The 15299-nt window shown below is 33.0% G+C and overlaps 1 protein-coding gene across 2 annotated transcripts in view; it reads right to left on the bottom strand.

Moving 5' to 3' along the window:
* Positions 1-15299, bottom strand: part of CSMD3 (CUB and Sushi multiple domains 3) — a 1174336-nt gene that overhangs the window by 595024 nt on the left and 564013 nt on the right. For both annotated transcript variants that reach the window (XM_072734033.1, XM_072734032.1), the window contains one exon: positions 3825-3946. In XM_072734033.1, coding sequence (XP_072590134.1) covers positions 3825-3946 — 122 coding nt within the window. The remainder of the gene's footprint in view (positions 1-3824; positions 3947-15299) is intronic.

The following is a 15299-nucleotide window of genomic DNA, read 5'->3' as shown; positions in this document are numbered from 1 at the left end:
TTAAATTTCTAGAAAATGTCCACTATATATTATAAATGCAAAAACTGGAAAATCAGTCAGACAAATTGGATATTCTGTGTGTTCAAACAGTCAGACTTTGTGTTTCAATTCAAATTATAATTCTATGTACTGTAAATTCTTATTCTAGGATACACAGAGATACAGATAGATTAAAAGATAGGTGAGTAGATGACAGATACATATATACATACATGCATATATGCATACATTAAGAGATAAAGATATGGGACTTTCTAGAAGTTTGTCATTTAGATAAAATAAGATATTGTCTCCTTCAAATATTTCTTAGTGAATCTATCTTTTGCTTTGTTCTCAAAACACTCTCCCCTCAGGAACCATGTGAATGTAGAATTTTCTAGTCTGGATCCCTGGGATTTATTTATACTCAAATAATATAAAATGTTAACATTTCCATTGGGAAAGTAAGATATGACTTTCTTTTGAAACTGTGAAAGACAATCACAAAAAGGAAAGTGATAAAAGAGAACAAACAGATAGAAATGGGTCTTCAAGCAGACATTGTGGAGAGCTGAATACCAAAAATGGTGGCCATTCCCACATCCTTACCCCCCGCCATGTACACCCTGGGAATTGTTTGCATAATCCAGAATACACACACATCAGATTGAGGACAAATGCACAAGACCACTTAAATCAAAGAAGATGATTCCCTTAAAAATTAAGGAAAAGTTTAAGGCAGAAAAGTATTTATTTCACACATGGAGCTAATGTTAAATGTGTATCATAATGCAAGGAGAACAATAAATTCAATGACCAGGCTAGTTTAAAGTATTTGTTCTAATATTTGAACTTACTGTTGTGAAGAAGCCCTCAATTATGTTCATGATTGAGATTCTAGAATTAAAGGAATAATTCCCTTGCAGAGGCTTGTGGAAGAGATGTAAAGTGACTTTGAAAACATACATTACTTTAAGATTGTATTGCTCAGTCATTATATTTATTTTAAATAAGCTTAATGGGAATGTTTGCAAACTGAGCAATGAAAATGACTATTTTTCAATGTTTAGTCACCTATAAATTAATCAAACACATAATCAAATATGTAAGGAAACAGTATAGAGGGACATTTCTTCTGCATCATACATAAGCAACATCTAATAAATAACTAAAGACAAGCATGTTTTCTAATGAGATGGCAGCATTTGGTGATAATAGATGTCATTTAAAATGATCCTACTTTGAATCAGACATTTCATATTTCCTTATCTAGCCACTAAGACAACTTTATGATATATTATTATCTCTAACAGATGAAAAAGAAAAGCTACTTCAGAGGATTCAAAGATCATGCTTGTGTAGTAAAAGGGACATTGGCTCCATCCAGTTCTATCCAGCTTCAAATCTCAGGCTTTTTTCCACCAATCATATATGTGTTTTGAACATTTAGAACATAATTGCTTTTAAAGGGATCAAACATAAAGAAAAACAAGAGTAATGATATTCAAAGAAGATTATAAATATTGAGGGATTAAGTATCTTGGTTAGTATATGTGCTGCCAAAGTGAGCATATTAAGCATTTTGATTAATTGAGATTTATACCATCTAGAAAAGCTGTGTGCATGTCTGCAACTGCCTTTGAAAAGAGTTCTGATCCAGAAATCTATAGAAACAAAACTGGATTTTTCAAACTATGTTATAACCTATTAATGCATCATGAAATCCATTTATTGAGGCATGACCAACATCTTAAAAGCAAATAGATCACAATAGTTTATATTAAAAAACACAGAAGAGAATTCAACTATTAAGGGAAAATGTTACTTTCTGACACTGTGTGTGTGTGTATGTGAATGGATAAGGCCACAATGTAAAATACAATTCTAACTGTGGGTCATGGTTAAAAATGCTTGAAAACCAATTTCTACAAGGATATCTTAAAATAGAAGTAAACCAACAGATCAAAAATTAATGTCCTCAGTCAGCTACTTGATAAAAATAGCAAAGAAGCAAAAGTAATTATGTCCTCCTTAGAAAATAAATTGGATTTTTTTTTAGGAGAAAAAGAAGAGATAAAAGTTTGGCAGATTGGGTAAGATAAACAAGGAGAAATGTGACGACCTCTGTGAAACTTCAGGTATCTCAGTAAGTGAGAATGAATTTAACTCAGCAAAGCAGACATCTTATAGCACAGGAGATAATTACCACATTTTCATGACAATTATAGGTAATTATCATGACACAGAAAGATTTCTATCTCAATGCAAGACTAATACAATGTGTTTGTTCCATACTTTGTGATGAATTTACCTCATGCTCATCTTGGTATAAGATACTTACACCCTCATGTGAGACATATCCTTATAAATAACACATATCTTACAAAGCACATAGTTCTGACCTTTGCTGGTTACGTGATCTTAGACAAGTTATTCAGCCTCTATGTTAAATGCAGACAATAAAAGTATCTACTTAGCAAGGAGAGTCTTATGAAGATTAAGTAATTCTTAAAAAGTGATGTCAATAGTATCTGGCATGTTGCTAAGTGTTCAATAAACGTAACTTAATTTTTCAAGTACTTTGTGATTTTTAAAAATTTTCTCAACAACCCATAATTTGCAGAGATGATAATGGACAAATATTTGGCGAACTGAACTGATGACATAAGTTGGGTGAGTAAAAATTACTTCCTTCATGTAGTTGAAAAGTTAGATTTAGTGATTTTTCCCCAAGTTTACAAAGATAGTTTGGGACAGAGTAAGCTTCTGACCTAGTCCCTCTGATTCATAAATCAGGGCTTTTCCATGAGGTAAGTGTCACTGATCACTGAATTAATTTTCAAACCATATTGCTATTCTTAGGATCAGGTTTTATGAATATAAAAGCCTAAAACATTCTGGCATGTAGTACACACTTTATCTAATGAGTTAATGTGTTTTAAGTGCTTACTATACAAAGCACTGTGTTTTATTACCCCATTTATTCCTCACAGCATACTGTGAGATGCATAGTCTTATTATCCACATTTTATAGAACCCAAATTACAGGTAGGCTAAATAACCTGATCAAAAGTATCAGTAAATTCTAAATCAATATTTGAACTACAATTAAACCAGTTTTATTGGCTCTACTACAAAACTTCCCTTAATCTAACCCCCAAAGGATATCATACAATCTAAGAGGAATTTATGTTCGGCCCATTTAGGCCTTCTCTGTATTCTTTCAAGGAGGAGGATAGAGAGAAGACACAAAAACTAGCAAAGTCTTCAGCTGCTCTCATACTGGTTCAGTATAATAATTTTATTTGAAGTATTATGGCATGTGCATGTTTAGATGGATTACTACTTTTTAGTCAAGCAGAAAGATAATCTAACTTTTTGAAATATCCATAATGAGTCCTTTATTAGTGCAGACCACTTTAAAGCCAACTTATTATAATAGGGAATAGCTTTAAGATCTATGGTAATAGAGAAACATTGAAAGAAAAGCTATGTACCAAAACATGTACATCTGAATGGTATGTCAAACAGAAAAGATATGAAGTGAAAAAGCCATGATTCAGGACTTCCTTAAAAAAATACTTACAACCTTCAACAATACATCTCACAAAATATTCATTTATAATTTTAATATTTTGTTATTTATGTTAGTAACTGGAAGTAGAATTGCATTATTTAAAATTGATTTTTCTCTCAAATTCTCATATTGGTTTAGATATGGAATAAACAGAAAATATTGCAGAAATCATACTGTAGTTATGAATTTTCTTTACTGCACTCTCCTCATGATCTCTTTGCCTTTGTCTTTATGATTTGCTTTCCTACCACAGATGGTTTTCCCTTACCTTATTTGTATTCACCGCTGTGATGACCCAGACGCATTGTGCATTGCTGTCATACTGGAATGGGAAGTTGGGAGACGTAAAGGTGCCACTTGGTCCTTGAAGATTAGAGCCACACGTCTTCACTAAAAGAGAAATTGCATTTTAAAAGTGAGCTTATAATGCATGCAAAGTCTTGGCAATAAAATATTTTGCAAACAGACTCTAAATTCAAAATTGCATAATTATAACCACAGTGTAATATATATTAGGGCATTATATCACTTATCAAAGTGAGAGTATTTTTTGTTCCCTAAAGTTCACAAGCTCAATATTTTCAAAATTAATTGAAAATGAGTTATAAATAGAAGGGTGAGGCATTATAAATTACCCTCTGACTGTAAGTAGGTCAGTTTAGTTGGAGAGAGGTACATTTATGCAACGTTGTGTTAACAAAAATCTACAAAGAGAAAGAAACAAAGCCATAGATTGATTAAGCAATCCAGATGGTGTTTTCAACCCTATTTATTAAGTATCCCAGGATATGAGACTGAGACATAAATATGAAAACTACTTTTACTGTTCTTAATTGTGAACTAGATCATTCAAGCTATAAAATGAGTTGCACTGATGTAAATTTTTTTAAAGATTTATTTATTTATTTTATGATAGAGAGAGAGAGAGAGAGAGAGAGAGAGAGGCACAGGAGGAAGGAGAAGCAGGCTCCATGCCAGGAGCCTGATGTGGGACTTGATCCCAGGACTCCAGGATTGTGCCCTGGGCCAAAGGCAGGCGCCAAACCGCTGACCCACCCAGGGATTCCGCACTGATGTAATTTTAATAAAGTCCCATGAAAGTTAAATGTTGGAACATTCTTCAGTTTTTCCAACCCTTTTTCTTCTACTTAAGAAAACAAAGCGGTGGGACCCCTGGGTGGCTCAGCAGTTGAGCATCTGCCTTTGGCTCAGGGCATGATCCCGGGGTTCTGGGATTGAATCCCGCATCATGCTTCCTGCATGGAGCCTTCTTCTCCTCCTTGTGTCTCTGCCTCTCTCTGTGTCTCTCATGAATAAATACATAAAGTTAAATAAAAAAAGAAGAAGATGAAGTGGCCACAGTGCATCTGCATCTTCTCTTCATTCTTGGTCAGCAAGGTTTCTTGTTAGCATTAGTTTTGATTTGCATTTCTTTGCCCCTTCCTGTTAAAATCTCACACGTCATCCATTTCAAACTCATCAATAACAGTTCATTGTATTTTTAAATGATGTACATATATTTTCAACGCACTTAAGACTTTACATAGTTATTATCATTAATTCGAAGATCAATTTAGAGGTTCCAAAAGTTTGCTTGACTTGCCCAATATTACTCAGCTAGTAAATAGCAGAGGCAGGATGAGAGCTCATGTTCTTCTATCTCCAAGTCTTACTTTCCTATCAGTAAGCATGTCCCTCTTGTATGTTAAATATAGTTTTCTTTACTGTTTTTTTCTCCCCTTTAGCTTATATTTTGGCATAAATCTACTCTAGACAATTTTAATTAACTTGAGGATTATATCTTGTGCTTAAATCATTTGGTATTAAATGGTTACTTTTAATTTTGTCTTATTTGTATCTGATTTTTATATTTTAAATAACAACATTGTTATTTGGTAATAAGGAAAAAAATAATAAATGATATATGTCTCCCCTCAACATTAGTTACGATTTTTTTCTTTTTCCATTTACTACATAGCTTCTTATAACTCTTCTGTGCTCCCTACAGATTTTCTTATCTCTCATCCACTCTTTTTTTTTCCCCCTTTTTTCTTCCATTTCCATGGTATAAGTAGTAAAATCATCTTGGCTGATTTTAATCTATCACAGGTTATCAAGGCCTCACAAAATTTCTGAGTATTTGATAATTGACTCTTTTTTTCCCAGATTCATTGAGATATAATTGATGTATAACATTATGTAAGTATAAGGTATGTAATATGATGATTTGATACACAGTAAAATTATTACAAGAAGGTTAGTTATCTCCATCATTTCACATAATTATTTTGTGTGTGTGGGGTGTAGCATTCAAGATCTACTCTCTTAGCAACTTTCAAGTCTATGACATAGTATTATTAACTGCAGTCAATATACCATATATTATATCCACAAAGTTATTCTTCTTAAAATTGGAAATGTGTTCCCTCTCCCCAGCATCTCCCCATTTCCCCCACCATCTCTGGCCCTGACTTTGGCAACTACAATTGTATTCTTTTTCTATTTTGCTGTCTTGTTTTTAGATTCCACATATAAATGAGATTGTTGCTTTACAACATCTTATGAATCTTCTAAGGGCACTATTCCATCTTCTTCTCCATTCAATTTGGAAGTATTACAGCTGACTTCTCTCATTTGGATATTGAAATTGCTTCCTCAATGCCAGAAATGAGCTCCTTATTGCTAAATTTAATAATATCTTTTCATTTTTTCAACATACTTGATCTCTTAGCAGTAATGGAAAGCATTGATGAGCTTTGTTTGAAATTATCTGCCTTCCCTTACACAGTCCTGAAATTCCTGGATTCTTACCTAACTTTTAAAAATCATTATGATCTGTCCATACCCTGTGTTTTTGTTCATTTTGTTTTGTTTTGTTTTGTTTGCATTTGACCCTTAGGTAGCATAATTATAAATTAATCACATGGCCTATTTTTCTTGTTCAATGGCCTTTTTGAATAGTTAATCTAATTGACTTCTATGACTACAATGGTCATTTCTGTGCTGATAGCTCTCAAATTTACATCACCAATTTTTCCATCTCCTATTTCTAGAGTAATTGTCTTCCTGCCTACTGGACATTCTATGAAATGTTTTAAAGAAACTTTTAATTAAACCTTTCTTAACTCATTTGTCCACTTCCCTCCCATATATACATAAGCACTTCTCAAGACCTATGTATTTCTCATCTGAAATATTCAATTTTTCTTTTTTTCTTCTCTTCCCAATACCAAGAACTTCATCACTCTTTTCTTGAACTAGAAATAGCTATTTAACTCCTTCTCTATATTCATTTTTCTCCCTGTGTCCCATCCTCCTTAGTGCTACTATATTTATCTTTCTAAAATACAGATTTGATTATTTTACTTAACTTCATTAAAAAAAGTGATCTCTGTTTCCTATAGAATAAATTACAAACTGCCTAATATAAAATATAAAATTATTTCTGTGAGGACCTAGATTTCTTTCCCAGTACAATTTCCTGCCATTTTATACAGTAGATACTCAACTTGTACCAGAAAAGAATTTTTGTTCATCTTTGAATGTATCACACTTTTTATAATTTTCCATTTATTTTTATGATATTTTCCAAGTCTAAAATGTTATTCCTTCTTATATTCCCTGCAGAAACTCTATTCATTTAAACAAAGCCAACCTAATGTGTCATTTCTTTCTCTATAAGAAGTAGTCCCTTTTTAAAAAAAGATTTTATTTATTTATTTGTCAGAGAGAGAGAGAACAAGCAGGGGGAGTGGCAGACAGAGGGAGAAGCAGACTTCCTGTTGAGCAAGGAGCTGCATGCAGGACTTGATCCCAGGACTCTGGGATCATGATCTGAGCCAAGGCAAACAACCAACTGAGCTGCCCAGACATCCCTGTAAGTATTCCTAATTCCACCACTCAAAGTTCTGTAATGGACTGTAGTCTTCACAGTACATTATTCAAACAACACCTCTATAAAGGTAGTTATGTGCTAGTTATCTGATAGAAAGTACAATTGTAAATATTTTAAGAACTTCATAGCAATCAAAAATTTATAGTCATCACATGTTGGTTTGAAGTTAGTAGAATCAGCTTTCTGATAGGACATACCACTTTTTTGAGTGACACTACTTGGCAATTCTCCACCATGCTTTGTTTTCCAAAATGTATACACACGTAATCTTTTGTGGACAAGGCTTTGTTTTTCATCTCTGTTAACTGCTGGTACAGTGGCTTTCATAATGCAGGGATGTTTACTAAAGGAACAAATATTCATGTTCCTTTTCTCAGCTTTTAAATGGAGTATCAAATAAGTGATCTCTACATAGTGATGAGGCGTCTTTGTAAATATGTTTTAAACTAGGAAATTGTCTTTTTTGAAAATAAAGAAAAAAAACACTCATAAATGACAAGTAAAAATCACTCATAAATATGTTGGATTTATAGATGCTAGGGAAGATCTATTTGTTAATAGATCAAGAAATGCTATGAAAGTAGATAATAGGGATGCCTGGATGGCTTAGCAGTTGTGCATCTGCCTTTGCCTCAGGGCGTGATCAGAGTCCGGAGATCGAGTCCCACATTGGGCTTCCTGCATGAAGCCTGCTTCTCCCTCTGCCTATGTCTCTGCCACTCTCTCTCCCTCTCTCTGTGTGTGTGTCTCTCATGAATAAATAAATAAAATCTTTAAAAAAAAGAAGTAGGTAACAGGTTGGGGAAGGCTATTCTTAGGAAGTGATACAGAAAAATAATTGTTTTATTTCTAAGTTTTGTTTTCCTCCTCCGGTAATTTAGGAGCCTTTCCCACATGGCTCTTGTAGACACCGCATAAAGAATAAATTCATTCTGATCAAATCAAGGTGAATTTGTAAAAATAACAAGGTGATCAGTTCCCCAGTAACACTTCATAAGACGTTATCTTTTAAAAATTACCATGTGGCCACTACTATTAGAAATGGTTGAAATGAAATGTTTTAAAGAGGTTCAAAGAAAAAAATTCATCCCGTGTATAGATTCTGAATATAAACAATGCACTGATAAAAATTGACTTTGAGAAAATAAAATGGCTCAGAAAATTAAATAGTTTCTAAGACAGTAGGTATAGGAGGTCTAGTTTAAGCTATATTAACAAAGTATTTCCAAAGTTGTGAAAAATTCTTTATACATTCAAATAAAATATTTTTAATGAAGTAATTAGTAACCTAGGGAGGAAAAAATGTCCAGAAAATGAAACAGGCTTGGAAATCACTTTCAACTGACATCATAAAAGATTTGCTGTAAAAAAAAAAAAAATGGATAAAACATGGTAGAAGTCTATTATCAAAGTGGACAAAGGAAAATAGAACAAGTGAGAACAACACCAGAAGTAGAGCATCTGTTCCCTTATTGGGCATAAATAGGAATTGTGGAGTTTTCACACAGAAAATAGAACTCCATTAAATAAGTACAGATTTCTGGGTTGAGCGTCAGAATTTTAGTCTTTCTGCACAATATTTGGCATATGTTTGGAAGGACTCTGTTCAACGACACTGCATCTTTTTCTTGAACTTTCTTTCTGGAAAAGACACTCTTGATAGTTCAGAAAATCATACGCACAGTTGTTTTTAACAAGAATGGAATTTTTTAAATAAAAATTTTATTTATTTATTCATGAGAGACACACACACAGAGAGAGAGAGAGAGAGATTGAGAGAGGCAGAGACACAGGCAGAGGGAGAAGGAGACTCCATGCAGGGAGGCCGCCATGGGATTCGGTCCTGGGTCTTCCAGATCACGCCCTGGGCTGAAGTAGGTGCTAAACCACTGAGTCACCCGGGTTGCCCAGGAAGAGAATTCTTACATGGAAGTTTACTTTATATGAATCTAAATACAAACATGTGGAATTTAAGTAGTGACTTAAAATATGGTTATAACACTTTCAAAACATCAGAATTTCATTTTGTTTTTATTTTACTTTAATTATTTAATACATTATATAATGTATCTACCTAAAAAAAAATGCTGATTTAATTAACCATCAAAAACCTGTTGCCGAGCTTCAGATACAGGTATAGAAACTACTCTCTGAATCAGTCTCAATTCTCAGATTGTGAACTCTTGGTCATGAAACACCCCTTTCTTGCCCCCCTTACCTCTCCCACCACCACCACCCTCACATCTGAAGGTGAATGATAAAACCTAAATAAAACAGTAAGTAGTTCCATTTAATAATATTTAATTGGCCATTCCAGTCACTATGTCTTCATGAGAAGCTGATAAAGTGTCAGAAATAGAGTAACAATTAGGACTAATCTTGAAATACATCTGAGCATCATCTGCATAAGAATAGCAAGACTAATCCTTGTTTTCACTGAAAGGAAGCATATAAATGTGGAATGATAATGAAATGAACCCAAAGCAGAAAACTGGAAAACAGAGGAGATGCCATGAAAAGGACAGAATTAAAATCAGCAAAAGGCAGACTGCACAGGATCAGATAAATCTGATTAAAACCCAGAAAATGCAATTCCTATTAAAAGTGAGAAATTTAATGTACAGATTTTTTAAGTAAAGAAATAAAGTAAGGAAATTATTTTTCTTCTTCTAGTTCTTGGACATTCGTTATTTAACCTAGTCATGAAGGTCAAGTTTGCATAAAATCCTGTTTCTTCTGCTCTTTGTTTCATTGTCATCTATTGGTATTAGGATGAGAGCACCTATGGCATTAAACCAGTAATAGAAATAATTGTATGAATGAATAACTCAGTTTGCTTTTCTTGAGAAAAAAAAATCCAATTTAATCTAGTGTTGCCAATAAGAAAGAGATCATCAGTTAGGTGGTAGGAGAAAATGAAATGGATAACTATGCATAATATATCTAGAAACCATAGTGTTTTTAAGCTATTCATGAGGGAAGTGGAAGTAGGAAGAAAAAGAAAAAATGTGTGTAATAAAGAAGACAGAGGGAAAAAATTTAAGAAGCTGGTTGGACAAAGGATTTAACAGATAAGAGTGTGTATTCAGTTTTAAACTGTCCACTTTTAGTGTAGACTGTCCACATCCTTTCCTAAATTGTCTAGAAGATTAACTGAGCAAGTTATCACTTGTATATTTAAAAACTGGGGTTTTTTTTGTTTGTTTCTTTAAAGGAAACTGGGAAGAGTGTCTACTTGAATTTATGTAAAATCGACATAACCCAGAAAATCAGAAAGCAGAAATTTAAGACCAGAATTATCTATTAGTCATTAAGCTTCCACCTACTGACCCAAGTAATTCACTGACCTTTTTTAGAAGACTTTGGACTTCCTAGAATTTAAAATCGTGGGTGAGACTATGCAATGTACATTAAAAAGAGGGGCAGTCCAGGTAGCTCAGCAGTTTACGCCACCTTTGGCCCAGGGTATTATCCTGGAGACCCAGGATGGAGTCCCACATCGGGATCCCTGCATGGAGCTTGCTTCTCCCTCTGCCTGTACGTCTGCCTCTCTCATGAATAAATAAATAAAATCTTTAAAAAAAATAATTAAAAAGTCAGGAAATTGGAATCAACTTGTAATTTCAAGATGCACCATGTTCTAAACTACTTATATAGCTTTTCATATGTGGCTTTTTTCATATGGAATATTCTTTTTTAATTCTTTTTTTTTTTTTTAATTAACTTTTATTGGTGTTCAATTTACCAACATACAGAAAAACACCCAGTGCTCATCCCGTCAAGTGTATGGTAGCTAAAATTCATTTTCCAAAGCTTTACTTGTATTAAAGCATTCTTACTCTATGTTATTTAAGTACTGAATTCCTTTATGTCAGTAATTATGTCTTTCATCTCCTCATGATAAAAAAATAGTGTATAAAATATAATAAATGATCAGTAGAGGTTTTTTATTCATGAATAATTGAAGTGAAACATATTTAAATATAGTAAATTAAAAAGACCAAAGTTTACAATTTAAATGTTCTAATTAAAATGTGAGAAAAAGAGACAATTCATTGAAGAAGTATCTCAAAATAATTTGGATATGACTTGAAATCTTTGATGATGATTTGTTATAATTTTTATGGAGATAATTATTTAATACCAAACATTGATTTAGAATGTTCAATGCAAGCAATGAGTAAGATGGTATCCTTTAAGACACAAACAGGTCATTTTAATAGTGAGCTACAAGTATTAGGATAAAGGTAAACAGGTGTTAACACAAAAAGTGCACATTTTTGTAGCTTGGGATTTAGAGAAGTCAACCTTGAGATAATGTCAAGGTTAAAGGTTGAAATGTTAGGACACATGAACTCCAAATAGAAATCAGGACTAAGCAGATGCACTAACTAATATATATAAGGAAATTAATTCCCAGAACCTCTAAGATTGTTTGGAGCTGAGAAGATTCTTTAGGTAGCGTTGAATAAATAAACATCTCTCAAGGAGGACCATACATGATAGGCTAAACAGTTGTTGGATTTTGTTTTAGTTTAGTTAGTTGTTTTTTTTTTTTTTTGTCAAAACTAAAGGGATACTTTGGGGGTATTGAAGGACTTTTTTTTTAACAGTAATAATCAACTTTTATTGATTTTACATAAATAGCTTATAGAATGCCTTTCCACACCATTTTTCCAACATATTTATGTTACAACGCACATTTCTTTATGAAACTATTTGTTCATCCATTTAATTTAAAAAAGCAATAGTGTCAAATATATTATTTTGGTATCAAATTTCCCTTTCTAAATATATTCAGGTTCATATAATTTTATGCTTATTAAATAATGGTTTAAAACAATAAACATCAAAATCTTTAAATAAGACTTTGGCTTAAATCATGGTAGTATCAATATTTTTTTTAAAACTCTGATTTATTTTTTCATCAGTAAAATGTAATATTTAACAGTGTTCCCAGAGAATAAGCTTCCTACATGTAGGGAGACTGAACTGTATCTGTAGTTAAGTTGATCAGTCCAGATGTCACATGCGGGATGGATTTTAAAAAAACCTAAAAACTAGAGGCCTGGATATAAGATGAAAAAAAAAAGTCAGGGCATGTACTTTTTAAATTCCCCCTTATACTTATTTTTTTAAATATAATTTGCAGCATATTTATTCACTTATTTATTTATTGGTCATTCATACAACCATCGGAAGCCCTCCACAGTATAAGAATTTGTGAACACACAGTTATGAACCAGCCCCTGCCATCATACACCTCACATTCTAGGGAGAAAGGCACAAATGAAACAACCCATTACAAGATTAAATAATCACGAAAAAGCCTAGAGAGGAAAAGTCCAGGATTCCCTAAAAGTACAGCTATCCATCCTTTCATTGTGCTTTGCAGCTATTGCGTGTTTTTTTACAAATGGAAGTTTCATGGCATCCCTGCATCTAGTAAGTCTGTCAGTGTCATTTTTTTTTCCAATAGCATTTGCTCATTTCATGTGTCTGTGCTGCATTTTGGTAATTCTCATAATATTTCAAACTGTTTCATTATTATATTTGAATTGCTTTTGAATTGCTGCAATCTCATGATAAAACTTTAACAAATGAGAAGCTGGTTCTTAGGATGAGCAAAGAAAGTGGTTTTAAGAGATGGAATCTACTCCTGGTGAAGACATTGTAAAGATTGTTGAAATGACAACAAAGGATTTAACATATTACATGAATTTCTTTGATAAAGCAGGGCAGGGTTTAAGAGGACTGACTCCAACTTTGAAAGTTCTATTGTGGGTAAAATGCTATCAAACAGCCTCTCATGTTACAGAGAAATGTAGGAGAAAAAGAGTGAATGGGTGTGGCAAACTTCACTGTTGTCTTTATTTTTTTTTAAGGAATTGCCACAGCCACCCCAACCGTCAACAACCACCACCCTGATCAGTCAGTAGTGATCAACATCAAGGCAAGACTCTCTTACCAGCAAAATGATTACAACTCCCTGAAGCTCACATGATGGACAGCATTTTTTTGCAATAAAGTATTTTTCATTTGTTTTAGATATAGTGCAGTTACATATAATACTACAGTATAGTAGAGACATAACTTTTACATGCACTGGGAAACCAAAACACTCATGTGATTCACTTTATTGTGGTATTTGCTTTATTTTTGGTGATCTAGAACCAAACCCACACTATCTCCAAAGTATGCCTGCACACACACACACACACACACACATACATATATATGGTGTCCACATGTGTGGACTCACTACAGCCTGAGGAATTGAATCATGAAGCACTATCTCTCAAAAAAAATGAAAGGCCTTCAATGCAACATAGTTTCAGGCTTGGTGAAGAACAATGAATGTCAAAAAAGGATTATACAGTATTTTTAAGAAAAGGAAAAATGTATATTTTTCAAATGTATCAAACAACCAAATCAAATGTTAATATTTTTCTTTGAATTCTTTAAATATGCTTGCATGAATTGCTAGAAACTACTGTGACTACATTTTAGATCTTGTTTTTGCTGCTGAACAATTTTAAAGTATTTCAAAACAGTTTGTTTTCAGGTAGGTGTATTATCTTCTGCTCTTTAATTTTTTTTTTTTTTTTTTTTTTTTTACTTATACCAACAGGCTTAACACGTCCTTGGTGATATGAAGGCCACATAACAGCCAACCATTTCCCTAAATAATGGGGTTTCATTAGGAGCTCTTTCCTGTTTAACAATGAGCAGAGTATGCCTTAATATGGCATCCAAAATCTTTATAAAGGGAAATATAAAAAAGTGAAAAAGACTGGGAGACCACATCTAAGGTCAGCGAATCCTAGGATATGAAAGCATTGATAGATAGGAGAGTCTATTTCTGTATGCAAAGTGTTATATTTTAAAAATTACTATTCATGATTTCAAGGAAAAAACTTAAGATTCTACAGAATGTCAATTGCCAAGATCACTTTTAAGTTTCTACTACTCAAGGATAGCATCATTCTATAAATCTAAGACTACATTCTGAAAAAAAAAATACTATTTGGGAAGTAGCAAAGTCTTGGCATAAAGCTATCATTTAGAGCAAAATAGAACAAAAAAAATGTTCCAAATTATGTAAACATTGCATTGAAAAGAAAACTATACCCATCGTTTATCTGCCACATTTCAATGTTTCAACACCTGGTGTTTCAACACCTGGGTCAAACAAACATCTTGAGCCCCCTAAACAGGTTAAAAATGTTTAAAAATGTGAGTGTGATTCCAAAACATAATTTCTACATCCTGATATGTTGACAGGTAAATTAGCTTCATTAAATTTCTCAAAAAGTTAAACTAATAAAGATACGAAAACCCCGTATTTACTTAATATTGACTACTGGAATGTAAATTGCAAAATCAGATGTCACATGCTCAAAAGCACACAGTTGATCCACCTGGTAATTGGGCTGACAGTGGGAAATAAAGAAAAAAAGGGGGGGGGGCAGTATGTGGCCAACTGGCAAGCATATGCCCAGGATAAAGGAGGATACCTTTACCTGAAATGTTCAGACACCTCTGAATGCAGGCCAAGTTTTCCAGTTCTTCTAATTTTTCAAAAGCTGGGAATCTGGATGTTTATGTAAAATATTTAATATTTCAAATGTTGGCTAAATTTTTTAAGTGCAGCAATATAGTCAAAAGATATAAGCTAGATATGGACAACAAAACTCTGATTCGTAGCCCATATATTCACTTTGATATAAAATTAAAACAAGTAGATTAGGATTTCAATGAAATAAGAGAGTTTAAAAACATAATTTTAAAGTTATACATAATTGCATTTCAGTTATAGAATTGTAACAAAGTATTTTAGTGCTTCTG

Source organism: Vulpes vulpes, chromosome 13, assembly GCF_048418805.1.
Source record: "Vulpes vulpes isolate BD-2025 chromosome 13, VulVul3, whole genome shotgun sequence".
Lineage (NCBI taxonomy): Eukaryota > Metazoa > Chordata > Mammalia > Carnivora > Canidae > Vulpes > Vulpes vulpes.
This window is presented reverse-complemented; position numbering and strand designations above follow the sequence as displayed.